The sequence below is a fragment of the Pocillopora verrucosa genome, chromosome 2, assembly GCF_036669915.1.
Source record: "Pocillopora verrucosa isolate sample1 chromosome 2, ASM3666991v2, whole genome shotgun sequence".
Lineage (NCBI taxonomy): Eukaryota > Metazoa > Cnidaria > Anthozoa > Scleractinia > Pocilloporidae > Pocillopora > Pocillopora verrucosa.
The window spans coordinates 10826642-10853510 of NC_089313.1; the positions used below are offsets into that span (position 1 = coordinate 10826642).

Consider the following 26869-nt stretch of genomic DNA (forward strand, 5'->3'; position numbering starts at 1 on the left):
ATTCATCACATAATGGCTGAAACAAGTTGGAAATTATTTTCCGCTGCATTTCCCAATCTGGTACAGAAGAAATTTTTTTTTTGTAAATCTGGGTCATACTTTCTCAAGAATTAATAAGCAATACATCTATAATAAAGAATTTCAGTAGCTTTATTTCACATCCTCGAAGACAGTAAAACACACTTCACTCTACATTTAGTTTTTATTACTCTAAGGATTGTGCTAAAAAAAAATCTGGTTTTGCATCAAATTCAGCATCATGCTGGCAGACATCTAAATTGGTCACTAAAAAAACACCCATGCATGATTTAAAAATATTCATATTAGCACTATTTTCTGATGTTGTGGTGTCCTTATTTTGACTGCTTTCCAAAGGTGCTCTAATATAAAAAGTGCAGATGTTCTCTCTAACTCAAGTTATCAGTTTTTCTATGGGTGGTTACACTTTGTGTACCACATAACCAAAAAAAAGTAGCTTACATGTTTATTTTCCAGTCAAATCATCCATCAGCTAACATGTTGTACCATCAATATGATGAAACACTATGAAATACAAATTCAAGTACACAATGATTCCAAAGTCACTGTGTGATAGAAATGTTAGAGGTGGCAAGTGATACCATTTTGCAGACTTTTGGTAACTGTGAAGAACAGCTCCCAGAAAAACCTGTTGGCCATCAGTCAGCTGATTGACCAGCAGCTGATGGCTGACTGCCTTTGTAGTGGGTCTTGAAATATTTTTCTTTGTATATATTTCTTTTTTTTATCAAAGTCTCGCATCTTTTTCAAAATTCCAAGATGGTGATCGTAGCTTGGAGGTATCATTGTGGGCAGGGAGTCTGTGTGTAGGGTTCTTGTGTGATTGAGGCACATTTTTGCTGATGAGAACCACTTGCATCACACAAATCCAAAAGATATGGAGAAGTAGAAGCTTACATCCCCCAAAAAAGGTCTGAACTCTTCAGAATCGTCATTATCTTTACAATCACCAATTTTACCATACTTGTATCGTCATAAAACCACAATGATGCAAGGCTGATAAAATGGCATCTGCTTTTCCACTAACCATAAACCATTCTGCAAAAGGAACCACCTTCCTTCCACTTCCTTAACATGCAGGTGCGAGTAGAACTTCCCTTCAAAGCCATAGCTTTCACTCTTTTGGCCACTAACAACACATTAAATCCCTCCTTGACAAACCTTAATGTTGCACAACTCCATGTCTTATCTTGCCTTCTTCAACACAAAAGGTAATGACAATACAAGATGCAACTCTCCTCTAAGAATTTCTCAATTATTTGTTGTGATATCCATTGATGAAATGTATTAATTGTTAAATGCCTAAATACGCAGAGACTTTGCAAAAGCAACTTTGTGATGTAAAAGTTCTGTGATCTCCTTCACTGACTGTTTATAGCTGGTCTGCAGTTTCTCCCAAATCTCGGACACAATGGAAGACTTGGTCTGAGGAACAAACACAATACACTTCTTCAACACAAACTTGATAATTAACTGATAGATTGACTTTCATTATCACATGTTTACAATTTAATACTTTACAAACTAGTACTTTTGTTGCAATCATCTTTTTTTATATATCTATCACAAATCAAAGCATAGCTTATGCTCTACAAGAGTAGGACTAGTTTTTACCTCATTGTCTAGCTCAACTAAATCCAGTTCCAAAAGCTCATCAGAGAGCTGAGAAACATTCACTTCTACAAGTGCTGAATGTAGGGATGTGAGAGAAGATTTAAGCATTGATAGGAACTCTTTAAATGGTGCCATCTCTTCATTCTGATAGAGGTAAAAAAAAAGGTAACATATATTAAGTACAGTAGTGTTAGTGTAACTAAAGCTATTGAGGCAAGCTTTGGAACGGAGTTCCTAAATTACTCGTGCTCAAATTTGTGTAAGAATCCTCCTGTTCTTCAATTAAGATCTCAAATGCATCATTTACAAGCCCCACTAGGATTTTTCACTCATTCCAATCTTCCTTTTTTTTTTTGTTTAACCTTAACTTGTGCCCCTGGATTAGACTTGATCAGGTAACTACTCAGTTCTAAAGACAGTCCTACAATCAGACAATCAGTCCATGAGCCAAATGGTTGGTCAGTCAAACTCGATCATTGGAGTGAGCCTTATGTCATAATGTTCTCTTTACTAACCGTTTTTGTGGGAGCAGGTTTCTTCTTCTTGGTCTTTTTGCTACCTGACATTTTTTGTAAAAAGCTACAGCATATAGCTGCTAAAAGAAGGACACAACAACAGCTCTGCAAAAAAAGAAATTGTGGAGTTAAATTACAATACAAATCTTCCAAATCCAAGTATTCATAAAGCAAGTGTCATTGTGGCAATAATCACATTGTCCCACAAAATAAATCCAGTATGTATAGACATAAAGTATGAATAAAACTTATAGCAATTGACACACCACTTTATCCAAAATCATAAGTTACAGCTATCAAGCCATAATTCAAATCTTCAAATTTCAGCCATAGTGTACACAAAAGTTCTGGGCAATATTATCAAAGCCCTTGAAAATTAGCCACTAACTACTGCTAACTATTTAACTACCACAGATATGTGACAGCAAGATAATTATGTGAGAGCATGAATTTGTAACCTAGTTCAAACTGAGTGTTAACATGAAATATCCTTCTCTGAGCCAATTCTAATTCAGTGACCTTCTCAATCTGATAATTACAGTTACTAACTAAACAATAACTCTTAACATGAAATGGAAAATACTCCATTCTCAATTACCTCAACCAAGAGAACCAAAGTTTCTAAAACATATCCATTGAACATTGTTTTTTCTCCACTGCCTGTGGTGAGCTTACTTAAACAATCTGAAATACAACCTAAACAGCAGTAACACATATATTAGTGGAAGAAAAAATTGGTTTGTTGACAACAGACATGAAACAATCTCATAGTGTTAGCTTAAGTAGGAAACAAGTTTCTCTTTAGGCTTGATGGGAAAAAGGGAAATTCAAAATTCTGCCTTCACTTTTCTGCTACAGGCATGATGCCAAATAGTAATAATATAGTGAAAGCTGTCTTAAGCAGACATCCACAGGACATTAATAAGTGTTCATGTGGGCATTTACAGCTTCATTTCAGATAAAACAAAGAGAAAAAGGGTGCTTACTGAGAAACTGTGCTCATTTAAAATAAAGTATGCTGAACTTCAGTTTCTTGTGAAGTCTAAATTCAAAGGCCACATTCTTTTCATAGGGTCAGTATTAATGTACAAAATTAATATCCCATAGAGCTAGACGGGAAGGAGCAAGCCAAATGTTACAGTAAAATATTATATTATGAAGGAAATTCTTGTATTATTGTAAGTACACTTTACCTGCATACCATGGCAGAAAAAAAAACTTCCTTACCAAAAATACATTTGACCGAATAAGAAAGTGAAAAAACACACAAGGTTGATTATTACACATGAGAAGGAAGCATGTAAGAAAATATCTTTATCAAATACAAAACCATTTTTACTTTCAAGTTGAAATAATTAGAAAAAAAAATTCAATCAAGTTTTTTGGCTATCTGAGTGTGTAACATCTTAACCTAAATATACTGGAATTAAATTAAGTGGTCTTTCCTCAGTCAGTTACAGTTTCTGCATAAATTAGATAAGAGATGGATTGGTAACATCACTGGAAAGACATTGCTGTAGTATAGTGAACAATAAAGAGTTCTGAGGATAGGATTCATTAAAAATCATTATCATTATCATTATCAGCTTTTAGTATCAAGAGAAATTACCTTTCAAAATTTCAGTCACTACATCCAGATTGTGTCTAATACGATTCCATCTATCTGTTGTACCAGCATCTGTTCAAAAGATCAGAGGGAACAAAGATATTTGAGTTTGAAAGAACAAGTTATGAATGGTATCAAATCTGATAGATATTTTCTATCATTTTCTTCAACATTTGTTCAAAGAACAAAATATTTAAAATTCAGTGTTTAGTGCATGTGTGAAAGTGGTGACCAAATTGTTTTTTCTGTTGCCAGGTTGCCAGATAGAAAAATTTGGTTGCCTACAAAAAACAGTCCTAAAAAGTCATAAAAAGCCTAAAATAAAAGGACAAAGTTTTATGAGCATTTATTCCCTTCAAATATGCATATATGCCTACTGTGTGAGAGATTTCTTGCATCTGGAACACCACAAAATTTAATAACTGACACAAACTGGAAAATGTCCAAGAAAAACATAGTAAGGCTAAATTCATTAACTTTTAACAAAAAAAGTAATACATTTTTTTAAACAATATTTTAAGTCAAAGTGTTGTCACAAAGGTTATCACATTTTCCTCACCATTATATTTTGTGTCAGTTATTAAACTTTTGTGGTGTAACAGTATTTACAAAATGTTACATCACATTTGGTTTATTCCTTGTTTTCATAACAACCACATTCCTCAGTTATCACGATTATTATTCCTCATTTAAAATGTAGGAGATGGATTGAACGCATCATTGGAATGCTGCTGCTTGAAAACTTCACCTTCCTGGACTTATTTTTGGCTCACATTTTTTGGTTTTGAGGCAAAATAAAAATAATTAGAGGGATAAAACAAATTAAAATAACAAACACCTTGTGAAGAATGATGTAAACTATGACATTCATGGCAAACAGTTACCATAGCTACAATCATTGCTCCATGCTGACCATCCAAAAACCCTGGCAGCCTTGAACTTGGTGGACCCAGACAGGGCAGCTTTACAAATAAAGTAAGTCAGGTTGCATTAGCATATCAGTGAAAAATTGTTAGGTCTTTGTTAAACATAAAGTTTTGTAATGGATCTCTGCTTAAAGCCCAGTGTTTTTTATTTATAATTTGCATTTGTAAAGTTGATTTTTGGGGTCTCAGCTTATTGCTGGGATCAGCATACAGCTGAATAAATATGTACAGTAATTGATCTACAACATTTTCCTCTTTTGCTAACAACTACAGTGCAAAGTAGAGTACCAAAGAAGATTTGGGAGAAGCCAGCTGTAAACTAAAACTCTGTCAAAGTTTCAAATCCATCTGAGGATTTACATTTTTTTAAATCAACTATTAGTAATTTTTTTGGGAGCCAAGTAATGGGCTCCTGGTTCTATTGATTCTCCAACTGTAATTTTGTTCACACCTTTGCCCTTGTTCCTGGGTGCAAATCAACTTCTTGCAATGTTTCCTTCAATTCATCAATCACTTCTGCTAAAGGATAAGCTGGGGAAGCTTCTCCATTATTCATGTTTTGCATATTTTGTTGAGGTTTTGGTATCAAAGAGACAGCTACTGCAAGGGCTCTCAGAATAAGGAACCGCAACCTTAACCAGAGTACCTGTAAAATAGAGCAGACATGAGCTACCTTTTGCATACCAAACAAAGAAATAAATTTGTTTTTCATTATTCAGCAGGATAACTCAGTGATAAGTATGGAGTCTACAATTATGAAACAAGTGAAAAACACAGCTTTGACCAAAATATCAACTAACATGTAAATAATAATAACAATAATAACAATAATAATAATAATAATAATAATATTAATAGGGAAATTTTAATCTAACAACAATTAAGAGTATAGTCCAAAGAGAAGACATTTAAAAACACTCCAACTCACCTCTTGCTCTTCGCATCTTAACTGCTGCTCTTTTGACAACTGCCTAAAAAATTCAAATTAATCAGTACTTAATAAAAACATACCTACTTCACTTACCAACTCATTAATGAACAGACCAAATATCTAATCAAAGGTCAATCTCACAGGCTAAACCTTTCAAGTTTTTTTAAAACTCAAACTGGTTGTTTCTTGAAACTAAATATACTGAAGCCTTTCCTCAGGAAAGCTCTACTTCTCCTCATTTTATGATTAAAAAATAGGAGTTGGATTTGACTCATCACTGAAAAGGCTGTCAGAATGTGAAAGTATCGCTGGTGTGTGATGTTGAGACATCAAATCAACTAAAACTTAACTCACTCCCCAAGTAACTTACAAATTAAGATTATTTTAAACAATCAAAATTATTTGTGGCTAGTTACATTAAGAAAACCAGATCAGTGCTCAGATGAATCCCAAAATGAAGAGGAAATCACACCCAGTATTTACATACCTTTCTGGAACATCCCAGGTTTGAAGTATTTTTAAATCCCTGTTATCCTTCAGGTCTTTCATCCAGTATTCTAAAGAGACATTAACTGCATACTTACAACCATTCAAAGTAAAATATTGTACAAATCATAATTTCTTTCTTGCTCCTTTTATATTCTCCTTCATGCTTAACCTTTCACACCCAACCATCAGTATGCATATTCTCCATACTGTTTTCTATGCATTTCCTGAGGTGCTGACAAGGAGAATTTATTTGACAATCAAAAGTTTGTTTAGTACAAGTAGGTTATAATTTCTTTTATTCTTATTAAATTACTGTTTAATTCATGGGTGATATTGTAAGAAGAAATTTGATGCTACCTACACTCAAAGTTTAAATCATTGGCTCAAAGTGAAAGAAGCCACATTAACTATTAAAAAAATGGTTTAAAAAAAAGTATGTAACAGGTAATGGTAATTCAGCAATTACCATCATGCAAAGTTTGTAGACAAGTTTTTCAACAAATCACAGGAGATGGCACAACAAAACCACATCAATTTCACAGTTAAAGAAAATCACCCTACCAATATCTCGACTGATGAAATCTCCCAACATTATCCCAAGTAAGACCCGATGGTGATGGTTTTCACTTGGGCACAAACTTTACCTTGAAGAATAATCATAGAAAAAAGACTTACTCTCTACAGAACACTTGTCGAGCAAGCTCTTTTCATCAAAATGACTTTGGACATCTGAAAGGCTAAAAAGAATGGCCCATGCGTGAAAAATTTTTATTGCAACAGAAATGCTTTAAAAGACAAAACAATGTTATAACCTGTTTGCCTTGGTGAACACGTCAAGGAGCATGTTTTCATAATTTACTGTGGCAAAATGCAGTGAAAGATCAAGTCGTCTCTTGAGATCAATGAACTCTGGAATCTGACAACACCAAAATTTTAAAAAAGTCATTGTAGGACAAGAAGTATAGTAAATTAAAGAAACTTATCAAGATGCAAACATGGAGACAAAAAGACAGAACAATGTCCACTTACTGTACATTGTGTTGCTTTCATGAGTATATAGCAACAGTTTGCCTAGTAAGTCCTTTCCACAGAATGTTACCCATTATTTAAAGAAAATTAAGTGCATCTGCTGTTAATGATGCTACCCAATGCTACTCATAACATAGATTCAAAACATATGAACCAGTTGATGTAATTTAAGTACATGGAATACACTTCCTCCTTTACCCTTTAACTCCCATGAATGATTAACATGTAACCTCTCCCTACAACATCCAAACATTATCCACCCAATGTGTATCGAGAATACTCAAACTTATCAGGTAGAAGTTAATAGTCTTGATCTAACACCAAATTCAAGTGACTCATTTACAAGGAAATGTGTGGCAGCCAGAGGGGAGAATTAACAAACAGATCTTGGGAATTAAATGGTTAGGTGAATATTGCCCAACTGTCTTGTTGTTTGGACAATGCATAATATTACTTGGGAGGGTCAAATTGATCCACATTTAACTGAAAATGATTATCTCACCTTTTCAAATGATCCATACTTGTATGCAGCTATGATGTGTTCAGGGGTCTAAAAAGAAACACAGTGATCTTCATATCTGAAGACTTGAGACAACATAACTTGCCAACATGAATATCACTTTTAGATAATTGATCTCGGAACTGTGACCTATTTGCTTTTCTATCCAATTCTGAGAGTCTACTTTCTCCAAACAAGATTTAATTTACTGTGTACTGCCTGCAAATGTGAGGGCAATCAACACTTACAACAACAATCTCTATGGGAGAAGAAATAGGACAGGGCAAGACATAGGAGGAGAGAGGTGGATCAAAAGCTATCTCTCTTATTTGCTGTTTCACCCCTCTTTGTAGTTTGATGTTAAGATGTTGTACACAATTTAATAGCTGACAAATAATGTGTGTAACTTACATTTTTTTGGTTTCCATAAAAGAATTTTAAAGTGGTCAAGTACACAGATGAAGCTGCCTCAAAATGACCAAGAGCTTCAACGTATCGTGTCAGAGTATAACTGGAAAAAAATACATAAAGGGAAAAATGAAATAATCTTTAGCATTGCTATTTTAGTTACTATGCCATTCATTACTGAAGAAAAAAAACCTGGATTCAAAAAGCATCTTGAAAAATGATTATCTAGCCCCTCAGAAAATAACTATGTTATTTCAAAGGATGCAAAGGTTATGCTGTTGTTGTGATTTGTGCATATGATGCAATTTGTTTTTTGTGTTTTAAAAGTATTAATGACAAAATCTTCTCCTGTACATGTAACTGCACTCCTTCAACTAATGATCTGTATGTTAAGACACTGAGGACTGAAAAAGTGTTCCCAGGTGGAGATGTCCCTCAGAAAGATAGAAGTTTGTACTCAAGCCTTAAGTATTCAAGCCAGCTGGAGTTTCTCCCAGTCTCTATAGCATGAAGTAACTTGGAGCATTGCTTCAAGGAAGTGTGCAAATATCTGTGCAATCAGTCAGAATTATAGCTGATAGGAAAGTTTCCCTTTTCTACTTACCCAACAACATCTTGTTCAATGTGTTTGATTTCTAATCCTTCAAAAAGTGCTAGACATGGACTAACAGCACCTATAAACAGGAGTGAATTAGATGGTCATCTTAGAAGTCAAAAAGCACTTTTCTGTCATTCACTCAGGGCTACCCGAACTTATTTCATTGACCAACTTTTCAGGGTTTTTTCTATTCATCAGAGTAATTCAGTAATTAAAGTTTTCCATCCACTCTCCGGATATTTTGTGGTACGTAGGGTATGGGAGGAGGGGTGCATAGGCAAGATTGTTCCTCTCCCTTTGCTGCAGCTATGGGTAACATCTCAATTGAGGTGGTGATAGAATCTTGTCCTTGCTACATGGTTTTTCCTGGTTCTCCAGTTTTCCTAACATGATAGAAAACCTATACTTTGAACTCCAGTTCAACAGAAAAATAATAAACAAAGTAATACCTTGAGTTTGCCACTGCCAAAATCTACACATAATTTTGTTATAAACTTACTCTCTGCTCCTAAGAAATGGTATTCACTTTTAATTTTACACACCTATTACCATACACATGTACACAAGCACTTCCTCCCTATCTATGCAACATAGGCATTCCAACTATAGCTTTTATGACCATGCAAACTCTGCAACACAATCCTGGTCCATGATTAACATGATAATCAAATACAGAAGACTGTTGTAGGCCTTTCCTCAGTGAAGCTCTGTTTCTCCTCATCTTATCACTTTATAATAAGAGTTGGATTTGCCTCATCATTGGAAAGCCAACAGCACAACCCATTTAAAATTCATGACACAGTCATTACTGTAAGACTCTGATATTAAGGTAATAGCTACACTGTAGATGAATTCTTCTTTTTAATTTTTGACAGACTGAGAAGACAAAGTGCAGTTAAAAGTGAACTTACATGGAAGGATAAATCTTACCCATTGAACAATAGACTTTCATCAGTAGGAGTTTGAGCTGATGGTTGGAAGGACTTGCCTTTAATGCGCTCTCTAACATGATAAGAAGGTGCCAGTTCATGTCTGTATTTCCTTCATTGGAAAACAAATTGCTGTTAAGAAGAGTTTCTAGAAATTCTTCATTGAACTGATGCAAAGAGCAGTAGGTGAAACTAACTTAACCAGCAGCAACCAAACTTGTGACCAAGACCTTGCTAATTCACAATTGGCTGTACTGCTATACCACATATTATTTGAAATTAATTATTTGATCTACAGTTCAATTTGACTTAATTTTTCTGGCTAAAAAAAAAAGGCTCACATGTGTGTTAGCTGTGTAAGATGTTAGCATAATTAAAAAAAAAAAATTAGACAATTGGCAATTTGTTCAGTTTATCAAAAATGCTGATGCAAGTGGATAATTGATCACCTTTTCTATGAATAATCATTTTACAAGGACACCATACGGTAAAGAAATTATCATTTTAAGAACTTACGGCCACAATAATTACTACCAATATTGTGAAAAAATACCTGATTCATAATTTACTTCTAACAAAAGGTGTGAAGCCAGTTGAGCAAACCCATCACTGTACTGAAGTTCAGTAGGCAAAAGACTCTGACCTGACAAATAATTATAATGATTAAATTCAATAAGAAGATACTTCCAGAATTGAGCCACAAATAGCCAACCATTACAGTCAGAAGTTATTCAAGTTTCATGATAATGAAGATACAGGGAGTGTTACCACTCCCCTGAAATGGTCCTTCCCAAGTAAGGGCCTTTCCACACTAGTGAAAAAGTTGTTTATTTAGACAAATTTTCAGTCATTGGCAACATTTCAGAGGTGTGGATGGTTTTCAGCAACTTGACAAATTTTGGCTGAAGTGGACAAATCTTCAAATGCAACACCAAAAAAATTTGTCCTGAGTAAAAACTGGACAAATTGCCTGAAACAAAACCACGATAAACTTGTGGATCATTTGTCATAAAAGCTACGACCAGTGTGTAATTGAACTGAAATCAGTTTACTTGGATTCTAAATTTTTATAATGACTAAGGATAAATTCTGGAAATTGAACATGGAATCCTTTGGCAAACTATGCTGGCTGGTCTTATGAACAGATCAGGTGCTAATGGAATTGGACAGCTTTGAAATTTTAAATTTGGATGACAAAACTTGTTCTTTGGTTTTGTCAGGACAATTCTAGTTATGATTGTTTGTATGGAAAGGCCCTAAGGCCTCCTTTCCCCAACAATTCATCAAGTTTCCTAAAAGTTTGCTGTTAGCCATCAGCAAGAAGAGGTAGTCTGACAGTCAAGTCTTTAGTCCAACAACACTACACAGAGACCCAGTCTGGGCCTAAACCTTGACCTTTCGATTGGACATCCAATATAACAACCACCAAGTCATCTCTCACACATAAATAATGGGAGATGCCATCAAGGCACTTGTCTTCAAGGCCAAGTAACCCATATTGCCAAAGCTAATGCTAGTGTCTCCTGAATGAAGCCATTAAGAGCACTGACCACAAACACAACACAATGACCCAGCCAAAGCTTGAACCTACACCTCTTAGTCTGCTAGAATAAAGTCTTGTTGCGACCCCTGTGTGGGATGCTAAACTATCCCAGAGTCCCTAATCTGAACAGCTGCATCTGTAATCAGTAAATACCACCCACTAAATGTGTGCTACTTATACACTATGTACTTGTGGAAATAGAAAGGCCTAGGAGAGTAAGTGCTGAGGAAGTGGGTCAGGCCTTACTTTTAGAGTTGGTAAGTATCTTGCCCAACAATCAATGTCCTAACAAAAGTTCAGCCTTGACTGCACAATATAGACTGTAAGCTCTTCAACATCTTCCCACTATGGCTTTCACATAACCAAACTTGACAAACTGGAGCACAGTTACTACACCGATCCACACAACAATCTTATTTTTCAATGACATGAAGCCAAGCTTCATGGATCTACATGTATGTATCTACAAAATAATTGCTATTTTGTTCACAATAGCGTACTAACCATAAACCAAACCATCTTTGTGCTGCTTCATATATTCCTTTGATAAAGCAATTTTTTCATCACAGGAAAGAGAGCAGTGAAATCCTAAATGTCTTGAAATCAGTTCAATATTCATTCTCCTCAGCATCAGTCTTGTCTAAGAGAAAAAAAAGTATCACAATCACTTAATAGTATTTGCGTACATGAAAGCAGCTAAGATTAGAACTACTGCACCTTCTGCTACTACTGACCTAGAGGGCAATTGAATGACAGAGGGTAGAAACTAGCAATGGCCAGACAGAGTCCATATGAATACCTAGCACAACCCTATTTATCACCGACTTGGACCAAAGACTACTGCATCAAAATTCAATATAGATAGAATTCTTTAGTGACTGATCCTCATGTCATACAACCCAAAGGTAATCAGACAAGACTCAAATCATGTGCTTCATTAGTTTTGAATTGTTCATTTGCCAGATTATTCCCTGAATTGTGCTCACTCAGTCCAACAGGCTCACAGCTTTCCTTAACTGAAGACTTTCTAGTAACTACTACTCACACCTTCTGTAAAACTTAGCCACAACAATACTTTACATACATGAGATGATTCAGGATCTTCATCACTGACTGATGGAAGGGCATTCCTTAATGCTTCCACAAACTAAAACAAAGCATCAAGATTTTTTGGTAATGGACTGGACAGTGTTTTGACAAATGATTAAAATTGGGTGAGAATGGCAGATATGACAAGTTTTGCCAAACAAGCCAAGCCATTCAATCTGTTCAATATCCAACTTTATCGCAAACAAGTTTTAAGGAGGCTACCATGAATGTGACAACGTTCTGCCATATTCAGCATTCACCAAATTCATAATTCTCATCAGTAAAATTTGCCATATTCATTATTGTGTGCATTTTTGGACAGACATGCTGTGACTTAAATACTCTATAAAAATACTCTATGTCTTGCATCATCTTTTCTGAGTGTTAAAGACTGTTGAGGGTTCAAGACTTTATTTCCAATCTATTTTACCTTTTCTTTGTCCAGTATTTCTGGTAGATTCAGATGTAAATAAGGTTCAAGGTCCCAGAAACAACAGTGCTTGTCTCCAAACCGTTTAAAATACTCTATTAATAAATATACACTAGAAGTTGAACCTGAAAATAAAAATAAGAGAAACACACCAAACATCATTAGCATTTCACAAAAAATGGAACAAGCTAACTATGTGTCTACAACTTGAATTATAATTTAAATCTGTAATTCAGATTGACTATTCTTGACAAAGCTTTCAAGATGAGTTAAAGCATTTTATATTTCTGCCCACTAAGAAAACTGGCCCACACATACACGTTTGTCTCTAATAGTTTCCAAGGTAGATAATGCTATGTAGCAGATAAATCACTATCCAGATGATAGAGTAATCTGTTTTGTGAACCTGGACCTAAACATCATACAAGTATTAGATAGCAATGCCCACCTGGTGAGCAACCTGAGCAAAACTGTTACAAAAGTTTCATGTGACAATTTCGAACCCAAAGGTGCTTGTAACCCACATTGTACTCCAGGGTAACATGTCCTATTACTACACTAAAAGAAGACAAGAACAGATAATTTTGCAACAAGAGAGCAAATCCTTTGCCAGAATTTTAACCTGAATTCCTTTAATTTTGAGGTAAGATGCTCCCATGCTAGGCCTAGATTAATTCATAAATTTTGAGTTTCCTACCCACTTCCATGATCACTAGTGTCAAAAGTGTCGTGTAGATACATGTAGATTAAGTGAGATGAGTAAATAGATTTTCAAATAAATTAAAATTGATTCATTTAAAGATTTTAAAGAACATGTCAGGACTTCAAAGGAGTTTGCACGGTGGGTTTACAAATAGGTGTGTTTTTTTTCGTTATCAGGAGTTTTTGAGTTATTTAAAAAGAAAAAAAACTCTTTGTTAGCATGGAGAGCGGTAAGTTGCTTGCACCAATCAGATCATCACATTTGGGTGGGTATCTTGCATCAATCAGATTGCCACATAAGGGTATGTATTTTGCACCATTATTGCAATTAATCAGATTGCCCCATTAGGTTATGTATCTCACATCAATCATACCATGTTGACCCATCTCAACCCACCCAGCCAAAAATAAAACTCTTGAATGCTATGCATGCCTATGTTTCCGAGAGTCAGGTGGTCTTAAGTATCTTTCCTTTTTGGTCAAAGGCACAAATATGGGGGGTTAGGGAACCTTGAAAATATACATATTGTCTACCCTGTATAGACACAAACACTGCCGACATTAGCCAGGTTCAATGACACAGCACATTTAGGTTTATTCAATACATGTAACCAAGCAACTCACTCTGTCTTGAATCACAGTGAATACATTCTTGACTACAAAGCTTTTCCAGTTCTAATTGTGCCAAATAAGGTCCTCTGCATGATCTCTTTTCTTTAGTTTGTTCAGCTTCCACAACAGATGCTAGGAATTTGTCAATCATTTCTAAAGAATAATCAGGAAGTTCTCTGAAAAACAAATAAGAAAAAGTACACAAATGACTAAACAAGAGTGCAGTTGGGAAAATATAAAGAATTTGGATTTTTATGCGATCAAGAAGTCAATCCATAGATATAATGTGCAGAAGTTTATGGCTGGAATGTACTTGGCTTTTCTTTTAAAACACTTTCACTGAAAAGCTCTAAAATATTGGAAGAAAAACCCATCACCTTCTTGTCAGATTCTTCTACACATTATTATCACCCTTCACAAAAATCATGTGAATGAAACCTACTCTGACTCATCAACTGGTTTCCAGTTTTGTTTTATAAGAGAGAAAGCTGAGGTTAGGTATGACTGGTAGTATGACCACTGATCTGGCCTAGGAGAAATAAGAAAACAAAAATTACAGTACATCTCCAATTAAGTTAAACCTTTTCATTCCCAAGATCTTATTAGTGATTCTCCTTTCTGTCTGGTACACAATTCTTATAATATTAGTTTGGAGAACTTGGCATTGGATCAACTAATAATCCCTTAATTGACATTTTTCATTATTCTCATCACCTGCCTGCTTGATATTGTAAGGAGAAATTCTTTCTTGGTCACTCATTGGAGTTATGGAGTTAATAAAGCTGAAAATCCATACTATAACAAAAAGTGTATGCCTGAATATTCATATTTATATTGTTTAGCAGCCTAGCCAATACTGTTCTTCTCTTGACATATCTATTATTCACTGCTAAATCAGAAGCAAAAGAGGATTTCCTAAGTCATGACAATAGGCTAATTTTGAAATACATTGAAATCCATCTTAATAATAAGGCTAAGAGCAAATGGTAATAATAAATTTAACCAAATAACATGAAATTAAATACAACTAACCAAATACCTTCTCAAAATGAGTTTCTTAAATGCTATATTTGCTTCATGCCATTTGCAGAGTTTTGTTAAATAAATGGCTTCTTTTTCTTCTCTTTCATCCATGTAACTAATCAGTTTAGCTAAGAAATGGACAAAAGGTGCCTGATTAATCAAAGATCTAAGGAGTATGACTCCTTGGTGGGAGAAGTAGAATTGCAATCCACAGGTTTTAGGTGCAAGTGCTGCAAGTGCAAGGTTAATTCCAAATTTAACCTTTTACACCTCAACATCAGTATGCATATTCTCCATACTGTTCTCCATATATTTCTTAAGTTGCCGACAAGGAGAATTTGTTTAACAATCCAGGGCTTCTTTATTTATTCAGCACCTCAAGGGTTTATTTGGAACCAACATAACAACCAGCACCCAGTTGGCTTGTTAGCTCAGTTGGTAGAGTGCTGCACAGGTATCACAAGATCATGGGATTTAATCTCGTACAGGCCTGAATTTTTATTTTCAGGCCTTATTTTCCTTGTCGCTCAAGTAGTGTTCTTTATTGTGAGTATCCTTTCCATATTCATTTCTTTACCCGCAGTTCACATATATGATTTTCACATATTCACAGTCATTAAAGAGCTTCTTTAGTTGGTGATTATTTTGTTTAAATCTTATGAATTTACTGTGTGATTCAGGGGTGATAATATAAGGTGATATTAGATGCTAGTTACTCTTAGGAGTCAAAAGGTTAACTCTCTGACCATGTTTGCAAATTGTCAATTACCTGAAGTTTGCCTCCAGCCAGTTGAGATTTTAATTGTGACACATTTCATTTGGATTATACATAAGAGTTTATTTGAAAGGAGAGTCTGTAAACTAGCAAAAGGAGACAAGGGCCCTTTCAAGGTAAAAACATCCCTATATCCTACATTTTATATGATGAAAAGGATGACGATGATTTTAAAGTAATGAAATTGATACTGGCACATTTCTTTTAAAGTTTACAAAAACACAGCTTGTGCAATTTCATTGCAACTAAAGTTTGTTTTAATGCAAGCACACTCACCAGCCAAATCACTTCTAAGAACACCAAGAGCCTTCTCATAACATCCAAGCTTCTCTAAAATCATTAAATACAGATGAACCTCTGAAAAGTGAAAAATGTAAGGAAAAGTGCTCAGATAATTTTTTTTTCCTGTGATATAACTACTGAATTAAAATTAGTGCATCAAACTCTGTTATTACACACCAACAAGTCTAAAGCAGTACCATATTGGCAAAGCCCACTGATAAAGTGGTTGACAAAGTAAAGGATTTCAGTAAGCCCAAAGTATTAAAAAATATAGAACTCCACACACACTTGTGACGGCTAATGCAAAAACCCAATGGGAGAAAAATAATACAGTTAATAACTACAGAAAATAGCAAGTATATGCTAGGAGATATTATTGTTACTGCAAAGTGTGGGTAATTACTGACTTACAAGCAGAAACTTCTCCTGCTTAAAAGAAATACTATCATGACATTTCAATCTCAATTTTTTTGCCTCAGTATGTGCTACTTTCAGCTTGAAGGAGACTATCAAGATATAATTTTCATGACATAAAAAAAACACAGTAGGCAGTACTAAATCTAAAAGGAATGTGACTTGTATGTTCAAGAATGGAAAACATCAAACTGATTCAGAACTGACATGATGCAAGATATTTCCATCATATGGCTTCTTTCAGAAACTTTGGACAAGCTTAAGACATAAAGATTCATGTTTCCCACTCCCTTGAAAACCTCGCCTTTGTTGTTTGAAGGTTGGACAACACTGAACACAGGATAAATGGCTATCTAGGGGATAGCAACAGGTAACTAAAAAATACTGCACCTGCTTCAGCTTCAATTTTGCCTTCATTTACAAATTTTTCAACCATTTTCTCAGCCAAAGGAAAGAGCATAGTTCTTCCAAGTTTCTCTTCACTAGCCATTATACCCTGAAACATAAAATTTGAAATAGATTCTACAATTGAACTACAGGGAAACTTAATCAAATATTGTTGACTCACCAAAGGTTGTTATTATGAAAGACACAGAACTCTGTATAAATTTTGAACTGACAACCCTGAATTGTCAACAAAAGTTGTAATTGAGCTAAAATCTTGACCCTCCACAGTATTGAAAGATGTTTTACACATCAATACCACGTGCTTTCACCCAACTATCAGCCTTAAGAACAGCATGCAACAAGAATTACTCCACCCTTCCTCTGCCAGTAGAGATGATTTAATTCTGAGGGAAATATGCCATGACAAAGTGAAGGTCTACCGGAGTGTGTAGATTTTTCATTTTCAGTATCTCTCCTAGCAGTTGTAGTTTATGTTGATGACGATTTCATTTGCCTTATTTTAACCCTTTACAACCTACATGTTTCCTTTGTGTAACAATCAAAGCCTCTTAGGTTAACATTCATTTCCTTTATTCTTATGATCTTTATGAATGACTCAGCAGTATTACTATAAGGAGAATTTAGATAATGGTCACTCTTAAGGTTTAAAGGTTCAAGGGTAGAGGTTTAAAGCACTATGAACAGCTCTCTATTCAAACAGTATCTCCTTTGAGTGAGCATGCATGATTATAGATACAAATAACTTGCATGACATGATCAAAGGAACACATCTCTAAAAGTAGGGAGAATATTTTACCTGCATCACAATGCTCATGACAGCCCAGAAGTAGTAAGGGTTCTTAGAGAACAGTTTATACAGATTCATAGCCACCTGCAAAAACAATAGTACATTCACAATTAATCTCCACAAACTCAATGACCAGTTACATAGATTGGACTCCACGACAAGTGGACAAGAGAGGGATTTGTAACAATTTCACAAGGGTTTTTCAGTTGTTGTTGTTGTTGTTTGTTTGTTTGTTTGTTTGTTTGTTTTTAATAACTACCCCCCATAAAATTGATGACTTGAGCCCTGGAGGCAATAGCACATAAAGTTTGTAAACTAGGGTCTCCTTTCCAGGATTTGCATTGAGACATGAAGTTGCAAGAAAATGGTGTTACCAAACAGGTAAAAAATATTCTTCAACTCTGGGTGAAATACAGGCCTGACAATTACAATTTGACCAAATAATTCTGCATAGTAGCTCGAGAACTCTATCTTCTGCAATGCCAAACTAACCCCTCCAAGGTTGCAAACACTACTTGACACACTGAGAAAGGGTTGATTTAAATTTGAAATAAAACATTTGCAAATATTGGTCGGGAAGGAGTGTGAAATAAGGAAAGTTGTTCAGGTAACATTATTTCACTTCAATTTGCAAACAAATTCACTTCAGGCAGAAGGTAACCCTACAATCTCATTGCTTTTCTTTTACAAGCATAAAACACTTGAAACTGAAAAGCTTGAACCAACAATGCAAGAAAATGGCACAAACATCTTTGCATAAGGTTTATAAGAAGCCCTGAAAGCCATTGGGTTCATTTAGGCAAAAGTAAATTTTAAAATCTGAGTGAATGAGATTCACCTGTTGTTGCTTTTTGTAATCTCCAATTCTGACATATGCCATAAAGAGGTGAGAATATAATTCTTCATTCTTCGGGTTCTGTTTCAAGGCCATCTCATAAATACAAGGAATCATCTCAGCTTAAAAACATAAAGCACATACACTCCAACAGTCAATGATAAAAAGAAAAGCTGGTTAACAACCTCAAGGAAAATGTGAGAACTTCAGAGAAACTTTAAAGTGTTTTGGTGGAAAAAAAAAAAATGGAAACAGAGTAATTCTGAAAAGTGACAAAAGAGACATAGTGAGGAACTTGTTGCATTTCACACGACAAAGATGTTCAAGGTGTAGAACTGACCTGGGTCAAGACATATGTAATCTGCCCTTCAGTTTGACCTGTTTCAACTTATACATCATTTCAGACCAGAGTTGTATCATGAAAACACCCTGTAACAGATCAGTGTGCCTATTCCCACCACGTACTTCTTAGTGTTTCTATTGATATTGTAAGGAGAAGCTGTGGGTCAATCACCAAGTGCAAATAGCGGATCAGAGGAACAGGCACCTGCTGTTATCTAACTCATTCATTAGTTTTAATCTGAATAGGTGAATTGGAGAAAGTAACCCTTGATAAATGAACTCTACACATTTCTTACGTTTTTGCATCTCTCTGTAACAAATTGTCATTGCCTGAAGCGTGGGATCGTCCGCTGGTTTCGCTTCCATAATCTCCACCATAATTGTCTCGCTTTCAGCAGTTTTTCCTGATCGCAATAAAGCCAGTCCTTTAAGAGCCTGCAATTCAAACAAAGGACTGAATGTACCCTGTTACTACACATTTAGCGTCATCACACTTTCACTGAACGTGATTCATGCCGTCCGCAGAAACTTTTACCTTGGCGCAGTACAGGTCTTTCTGCTTCCTTAAAATTTTGTCTGCAAGTTGGATGGCCAGTTTGTTGTTCATACTGTCCAATGCATCTGAAAATATAGCACAAAAAGGGTCAAAAATTATCTCTCTTTTATATCAGTAATTTTTGTAACTGGTAAAACGAAAGAGAAGTACCATAAACAGGACGAAGCCGACGCTCGTTGACATCGACATGGCGGGAAGCCATGTTGCATTCGGCTCACATGCTCTTCAGCGAGTGCGCCCCAAATTAGCCAGCGGCTAAATCCAGTTACTAACTAGCATCGTTGTGTAGCAGTTGTAAATAGACACATACTAGACACGTATCAAGCGATATTTTCTCTGATTATAAGTCACAACTTGATTATTGTTGGCTTCACGCCTAAGGTTGATTTTGATTGAGGTAGCTCTAAAAAAAGCATTTTTCCCATCTTTGAATAGTTTTGACGAGGATCAGGAAAACAGCGTACGGGAAAAGGACGAAATGGGAACATATTAAAACAGAAATTCAATGAAACGGTTTTTAAACGTTCCTGGTGAACGCGGCAAAAGCTTTGTATCATTTTAGGGAATAGAAGAGCATGCCACCCTCAGCCCTTTTGAAGACCTTCGTTACTATATCTCTCGGCTTTAGATTACCTTCAAGACCTCTTCAAGTCCTCTTCAAGTGTACTGATTCCTTCGTTTTATTCAGATCGGCACATGCACAGAGCTCAGATTTTCCTCCACGAAAACTTGATTGAAGAGAGTTATTTTATCTCTCGTGACAAAGAAAGCAGACATGGCAAATAATTTACGCGGAATTCAATCTTGTTTCCTGTACACAACTCCTTGCCCCGGATTGGTCAGTTCTTGCAAGTAACTCCATCAACAAGCTGATAGCTCAATAAATTACCAATCGTCTATAATTTTCAATTAAAAAACGAATCGAGCATAGCTTTCCATTCTATTTCCATTCGATTCCACTTTCATGCTGCCATAGGGATACGAACAAATGACCTGAAAACCGCTTAAAACTTTGCAGTGAACAAAGGCAAAGCTGCGTTTGTGTGTGAGGGTAACTGGGTGGGTGTGTATATGGGGTGGGGCACGGAGGTCACGTCCTGCCGTGGTCCCTGCCGTGTTCGCATCTTTCATCTTGAAGAGGCCAAGATGAATAAGATCATATTTCTTTCCGATTTCACTTCTCCCTGGCCTCATCTAAAGACGTGATTCTCTGACTTTTCCCAGAACTGGTCAAAATCTTATTTCCTTGAAAACTACCTGGCCTGTGAAAATTTGCGAATTTTATTTATGTTTAGAGTTCAGATTTATGGATGCTCACGAAAAGTTTGGAATGTACGAAGGAATTATGAGCTGTTCACGTTGTACCCGAAATTAAGTAACTCTAGCTTCTTTCAGTATTCTCAAGCCTTCCATTTTTTAAAAAAATTTTTCCTCATTTCCCAAACCTTTGTTTATAAAACGATGCTTGGTCTTTGGGAATAGTAACCTCTAGAAAACATCTTCATCGCGTGGATTGACAATAAGCTTTTAACTGGCTCTCCTTCAGGTTGAGGTTTTTCTCTACCTCCTCGTCATCACATAATATATAGATTTAGCCAAGCCTAAAAGCGGAGCTCGCATTTTTTTCCCGCACGTCTTAAGGGCACAACTCCTTGCCCCGGCCAGGACTAGGACCCGTGTCGTCCAACTCGGAGCTTAGTGCACTGACCACTAGACTACTGGACAAAGCCGTGGCGTTGGTGTGCCCGCGATACAGTTGACCGCGCATGTTAAAAGTAGCATCTTGTACGGTCGGTCGTACGGTCGTAAGTCCAAATTTTTTCGGCTTGATCGGTTACTACTATTTTGTGTAATTATGGGGCTACGCTCTGCGAGCTCCGCTAGTAAATGCTGAACAGGCTGAGTGAGATTAACAAACTATACACAATCCGAGATCGTCACTTCGACAGAAAACACAGATGACTAACAGTTTTATTATTTCAAAGGCAAACATCATTTCAGGCCTGGTAAGTTTTCGAAAAGATTTCTCAGTACCCTCATTTTCATAATGTGATTGGAGAAAGTGCATGTAAAGTGATATATCTCACCATATCTAACTCTTTTGCTAAGCTAACGGGCTCCTCTTTAATGACAAAAGTAGACTTAAGTCAGGCTCCTTTCGTAATTCCCCAGTCTTCAAATTTCCTTGGTTTGCAATTGAATGGTTTAAGACCCTCTTTGGGCCCTTTCCCTTTCGAAATTGCAACACAGACTTGACAATACAGTGGATACTTTGGCATCCAATAATTTCCGATAGCAGTTCTAGTGATGTCGCCATATCCTTCCCACTTCCACTCCAGATATTTATTGTACTCGGTTTCGTTGTTGCTAAGATACTTGAGGTATTCAGCCAACAGTTCAGGGCTCTTGAAATCACGCACTTTTATCACTGAACGGTTAAGATAGGGCCCGGGGAGAAACTCATCCAGCTTATCTGTAGCCATGACGACAGGAACCGAGCCTGCATCCATTGCGTGGTGTAGTTGAGCATCCACAAAATAATCACAGTCTTGGTTGAAGAACACCAGGTTGAACTTGTACTGTCTGGCCAGCATGGATTTAGCATCTCTGAAATCAGTGCCCTGTTTGTTTTTGCCATACCTGCCCACTAGACTATTATTGTTCCTTAGACAGGCGCCGAAAGAATCAACCTTTACAAACTTCATCAGCTGCCTCATGTACTCGGTTCGAACTACCTCGCAATTTGAGAAAGCTGCCATAATGAGCCCAGTCTTATTCTTAAAAGGAACAGGGGGTGCTACACCAGGCAGCAAGACAGAGGGATCTGGAAAGTCTGAGTCCAGCCGATAACTTTTCAAGTAGCTAAATTTCGACATGAAGCTGGCGTCGTTCAATACCGGTGTGTAAATTGGATTTTCTCGAGTCTGCAGAATCCAAGGCACTGATTTTATTGGTGGGTCTGGTCGTGGGTCCCTGGCATGGACTAAAAAGGCATCTGCCTCTTTTGCTCTGGATTGGTCACTAGTCCACTCACACGGTACTGGGCAGTCACCTTTTTCAAATGTTTCGTGAAGATTGAGCCTTCTTCCAAAAAACGTTGACCAATATACTACAAGCCAACGCTTTGTCTCTGATCCTTCGGTTGTTACATTTATGCCGTGCTGTGTTGTGATTTTCGCAGCTTTTATCTTTAGCTTTGAACTATCCTTAACAGGTTCCTTCCTGTCATCTATTTTCGTTCTCCCTACAGCAACTGGTGTCATGTAGGTGGAATTTTCATTCGTGGGAAAATAATTTGTCTCAAGTTGCCACAGTAGCACTACAAACAATATCAAGCCAAGTGTACACTTCAGAGCGTACTCTTTTCCTCCCATTCCGTGATAAATCTTTTGTTTCCGTCGTAGTACAGGCTACCTGTAAATAACAACATTTTTGAAAGTTATCAGGAGAATGAGCTGCTACTGTGTGTTCAATGAGTACCGGTAGCACACGTGTGAAACCGGGGTGGCGCAGATCTGCACTAAGACCACTTTTTCTCAAAATGAATTGGTTAAAATCCAATAAAAATCCTTGCAGTAGTAATAGATTGTAGGCTTAATTTCGATGGGCATGTTTGGATATGGTGTATCGACAAAGCCAAACCGTTACTTTTCAAATGAATGAAGGGGATAAGTTTTCTAAAGAAAATGTGGTACTGCGTCAGTAGTGAGTATTACAAAACAACTTGGTTTTATCAATTGAGTTGATAATGTTAAAAGTAATCGTGAAAAGTTTTTAAAGCTGACATTTCGAGCGTTAGTCCTTGGTCAGAGCGAATGACGAAGGGCTAACACTCAAAACATCTCCTCCAGGAACACTTAAGGTGGCCAATTTACTCTACTCAGTTGATGAAACTAAATTATCTTGTTACTCTTCAAATCTGCTATTTTGCACGGTAAAGTTTTTTTTATGTTTATTCTATAACTTGCGGTATAAAAGTTTCCACAACTTCGCAGTTTTTATGAAAAGAAGTTGGTGTCACTTGTTTTGTCGAAAAAGCCATGAGTGTCACGTGGATGTCCCCGAAACTTTTCGACAGATATATTAAAGTGCACATCGGAAACAAAAAAAAATATTATAAGTCGTTGAAGTTGTGTTGGCCATCACTTTTACGGCACGGTTAGACGTACATCAATTAAACCAGTGATCCTCGATTATCTATACGCATTAACGACCTGTCTCAGTTTTAAGAAACTTTCAGCCTTTTTTCTATTCATTTCCAGTCAAACGTTGTTCTACCTTTAGTTTTGGATGCATGTGGAGAGTTTTCAAATTTAGGTGCAGATAATTTCATTTTGTGCAATCGTAATCCATCCCTCACAAGACTTCATCAAACAAGGATGATTGAGTTTTGTTGAATTAATCTTGTTGAATCAAACCGACATATGCACCTCCATACAAAAAATTTGAGCATTTTAGGGGAAGATTTTTCAAAGCACCTTAAGAATGCTTTCTGATAACTTTTGCTTGCTGTTTTGTAAAAGCTTATACATGGTAATGTAATCAGCAGATATTAAGTTTCAAGCCTTACATTAATTTTACATACTTTGAAAATTTTTGCAGATAATGAATGTAAATAAAAGTGAAGATTTAAGAAAATTAGCTCTAGCATATGACCTAGGCAAAGTATGTTGCAAAGACAATCTCCACTACAGGACAGAAGAGTGTGACTATGCAGTGACAATTAGATGCAAATAAAAAAAAAAACTAACATTGCAAGTGCAGCTTTTAGAGTCTCAAGTCCAAATAACAACAACAACATATCCTGTTTTACCAGTGAATGTATTCAATTGCATAACAATTACTTGAAAACATACTTGTTATCCTTAGTTGCATATTATAAGTGGTCATCACTCTAAACACATGATCAAAAGATGAAAATAAATGCAAATTGCTGTTTTTCTACACAAGTTCTCCTGAAGATTCATACACGGTTAAGTTAATTTGACAATAAAAAATGTTGATATACTTAGACCTTTGTGTTACCACAGTGCTTTTTTCTATTAAGCATGAAAAAGTTACAAAACTTCTTTTGTGGACAGTGCCTGCTAACGAAGATCTTATTTTACTCAATAATCAATATCAGTGCAAGGAAGGAAGGTCCCAAAGAACTATCAAACCCAAAAATAAAATTTTTGCAGTAAGAAAATCTTATCAAGGGCTATCAAAATCTAAAAATAAAATTCTGCTACCCTTGTAATTCATTGGGATGATTAGGTATTACTCTTAATTCTATAATAACCCTAAGAAAATTCCATTTAAACTTGTGCTTTCATGCACAAAATCAAAGGTTGAAAAAAAAAAATAATAAGCCTTCAAATAATTAAGAAATGTTGTGTTTTCTTTAGCTTGTTTGATATTTTTATGCAGAAACCTAAGGTAAATCAATCATCATTAGCCTGAACTGCCAAAGCATTTTCCATCCAACAAAAAATTAGACTATAGCCAAGTAGGCTGACCTCTGTCTCCAAATGAAAACAGAAGAAAGGGTCAGCACACGTTTTCCCAAATCATTTCTAATTTTATGGATGTAAATCTCTTTGACATTTTTGGATTCCCTTTTGGTTTTCCTGGATCCACCCCAGTATGGATGACATTTGTAGGTTTAACTCGTGGGGAATGCTGGGATGTCTGTCATGGCGGAAAGTGTGACAAACGATCGTGACAGAAAAAAAACACACGAAGGTTATCCCAGTCACCAAGATTGTCAGGAGAGCAAAAAAAATCTTCCAAATGATCATATGACACTTTGAGAAAAGCCCCTTGGGCCTACCGATATGCATCAACCCCAATTTACCGTGTCATGGCTTCCTGCGTTACCAAATGTAACGTGATACAGTACCAGCTGAGATTCCTGGCTTGAAATAATTAGTGCATAATCGACATTCGTACTAATAATTATATTTACGGAGGAGTAAATTGTTTGGTCTACAAAATTACAGGCCGCCCATTTACAGCAGTTATATAAATAGGAAAGTTTTAGCGATATTTTTAGAAACTAAACTCATGGTTATGTGTTTAGAAAGTCCTGTTTTGCGTTTCGTCGCCAGCGGAGCAACTCCTGACTTTATTCATGCCTCGATGTGCCACGTAAGGAAATTTTCAAGGTTTTCCAAGGAGTGGTAGAAAATAAATATCTGAATAACTCATTGAAACGGAGGGTATAAGGATCCTAGCGAGTAAACGTTGTTCTAATTTTGACGCGCGTTTTTCTTTTTGTAAAGGTTTTATGTGATAATTATCTTTGCTAGATTTGACGGCATTGCGTGCGAACTGTTTCACGCCTTAAGTCTCACTTGTGATAATTAAACGAGCTCAAACTCGGCGTTTCTCTCTAAACATTCTTCTGTTGTTGAGTGAACACATCAATTCAGCAGACTCTTTTTCCTCCTTATTGAGCAAATCTTATTCCACTTATGCCCCGTCTCTACGAGGAAGCATATGCTGCGATTGGCCTACACATACATACGTAAAAACAAACCTCACTTAACAATCCATTTTCATTCTGATCTTCAGCGGAAGGTGGTTTCTCAGTAGCAAGATCAGTTAAGTCCACAAAGCTGCCGAAGTAATAGTCTTGAAACACTTTGAAGTAACGAGTAGCCCGAAGCTAACACCGCCTTGGCCATGTATTTGCAGTTGCAAATGCAGGTGCGATTGTTGTCAACACTTCATCCCTTGGCCGGTCGGATCGCGCTTCAATCGCTTTCAGTTACACTTATAGATTCGAGGGTAAATCTAACTCCTGAGTTGAAGCGGTTGAAACTTTGATTAGATCCTTATAGTTTTCCTGGACCGGGGACCACTTGTGTTTGCGATCGAATTGTACAGACGTCGCTCGTTTATAGATTCAAGTTTGTTTCGCTTCGGCTTTCTCATTTTTGGACTTCTTGACGATTACTAGTAAAAATCCTTTGGATCTAGATAAAAGCTATAAAAACCCTTAGGATCAAATGAAAACTAAAAGCTCTTACCTTAGCGAGATGCGACGAAAACGATCTAGGTGTAGAATACCTGGCCAGGAATATATTTGTCATGGTAATCACTAAAATCGCATCACATTTAGAGCCAGTTGGGAGAAAATACAGGAGTGTGGCTGGGCCTCAATTGTTCAATATGAGAACATAATTTCTCAAATGGAGAATACAATTTCTCTCAATGCCGCCAATATCATACCGTATTTGCAACTCAAAATCACAATTCGTTATGTATCGCGATTCAGCGATAGAGAGGATAAATGGAAGTGTAAAGAGACATTCGTTAATTGATCAAAATTTCAATTCTTTCTCTCTCCAAAACATATCCATAGCAACAGCGCCGAGAGACATGGATTTTTGTAGGCAATAAAGTTATTCCCTAAAATTCCGTTCATGGAGAGCGGAGTCCAAAGACCTACTAAATCTTGTAGCATCCAACTTAGATTTTTCAAGCACACTGTTTAAAAAGTTA

The 26869-nt window shown here is 36.3% G+C and overlaps 2 protein-coding genes across 2 annotated transcripts in view; both read right to left on the minus strand.

Annotated features, from left to right (window-relative positions):
* Nucleotides 1-145: 145 nt before the first annotated feature.
* On the minus strand, nucleotides 146-19609 carry LOC131771272 (N-alpha-acetyltransferase 25, NatB auxiliary subunit). Its single transcript, XM_059087044.2, has 29 exons — nucleotides 19532-19609; nucleotides 19361-19446; nucleotides 19122-19260; nucleotides 18487-18605; nucleotides 17658-17732; nucleotides 16844-16949; nucleotides 16034-16114; nucleotides 14999-15110; nucleotides 14402-14488; nucleotides 13972-14135; nucleotides 12646-12770; nucleotides 12211-12273; nucleotides 11631-11766; nucleotides 10137-10226; nucleotides 9585-9695; nucleotides 8661-8730; nucleotides 8060-8159; nucleotides 7652-7699; nucleotides 6933-7036; nucleotides 6796-6857; nucleotides 6119-6188; nucleotides 5629-5671; nucleotides 5152-5346; nucleotides 4613-4736; nucleotides 3778-3846; nucleotides 2767-2864; nucleotides 2169-2273; nucleotides 1654-1797; nucleotides 146-1464 (listed from the first exon to the last, which is right to left on the minus strand). Exons 1-29 carry the CDS (start codon nucleotides 19581-19583, stop codon nucleotides 1342-1344), a joined length of 2901 nt encoding a protein of 966 aa, XP_058943027.2. The 5' UTR covers nucleotides 19584-19609; the 3' UTR covers nucleotides 146-1341.
* Nucleotides 19610-20710: 1101 nt separating this feature from the next.
* Nucleotides 20711-26869, minus strand: part of LOC131771296 (alpha-(1,3)-fucosyltransferase 11) — a 13860-nt gene continuing 7701 nt past the window's right edge. Inside the window, exon 2 of the mRNA XM_059087073.2 lies at nucleotides 20711-22795. Coding sequence (XP_058943056.1) covers nucleotides 21529-22755 — 1227 coding nt within the window. The 5' untranslated portion in view covers nucleotides 22756-22795 and the 3' untranslated portion in view covers nucleotides 20711-21528. The remainder of the gene's footprint in view (nucleotides 22796-26869) is intronic.

Excerpts from the sequence above, each read along its gene's own strand:
- LOC131771272 (XM_059087044.2), bottom strand. The coding sequence starts at position 19,583 with ATGGCTTCCCGCCATGTCGATGTCAACGAGCGTCGGCTTCGTCCTGTT. Across the intron at positions 16,950-17,657 it reads TCATGAGCATTGTGATGCAG|GGTATAATGGCTAGTGAAGA; the intron begins GTAAAATATTCT and ends TTTATGTTTCAG. Across the intron at positions 4,737-5,151 it reads ACCCAGGAACAAGGGCAAAG|CTGCCCTGTCTGGGTCCACC; the intron begins GTGTGAACAAAA and ends TTATTTGTAAAG.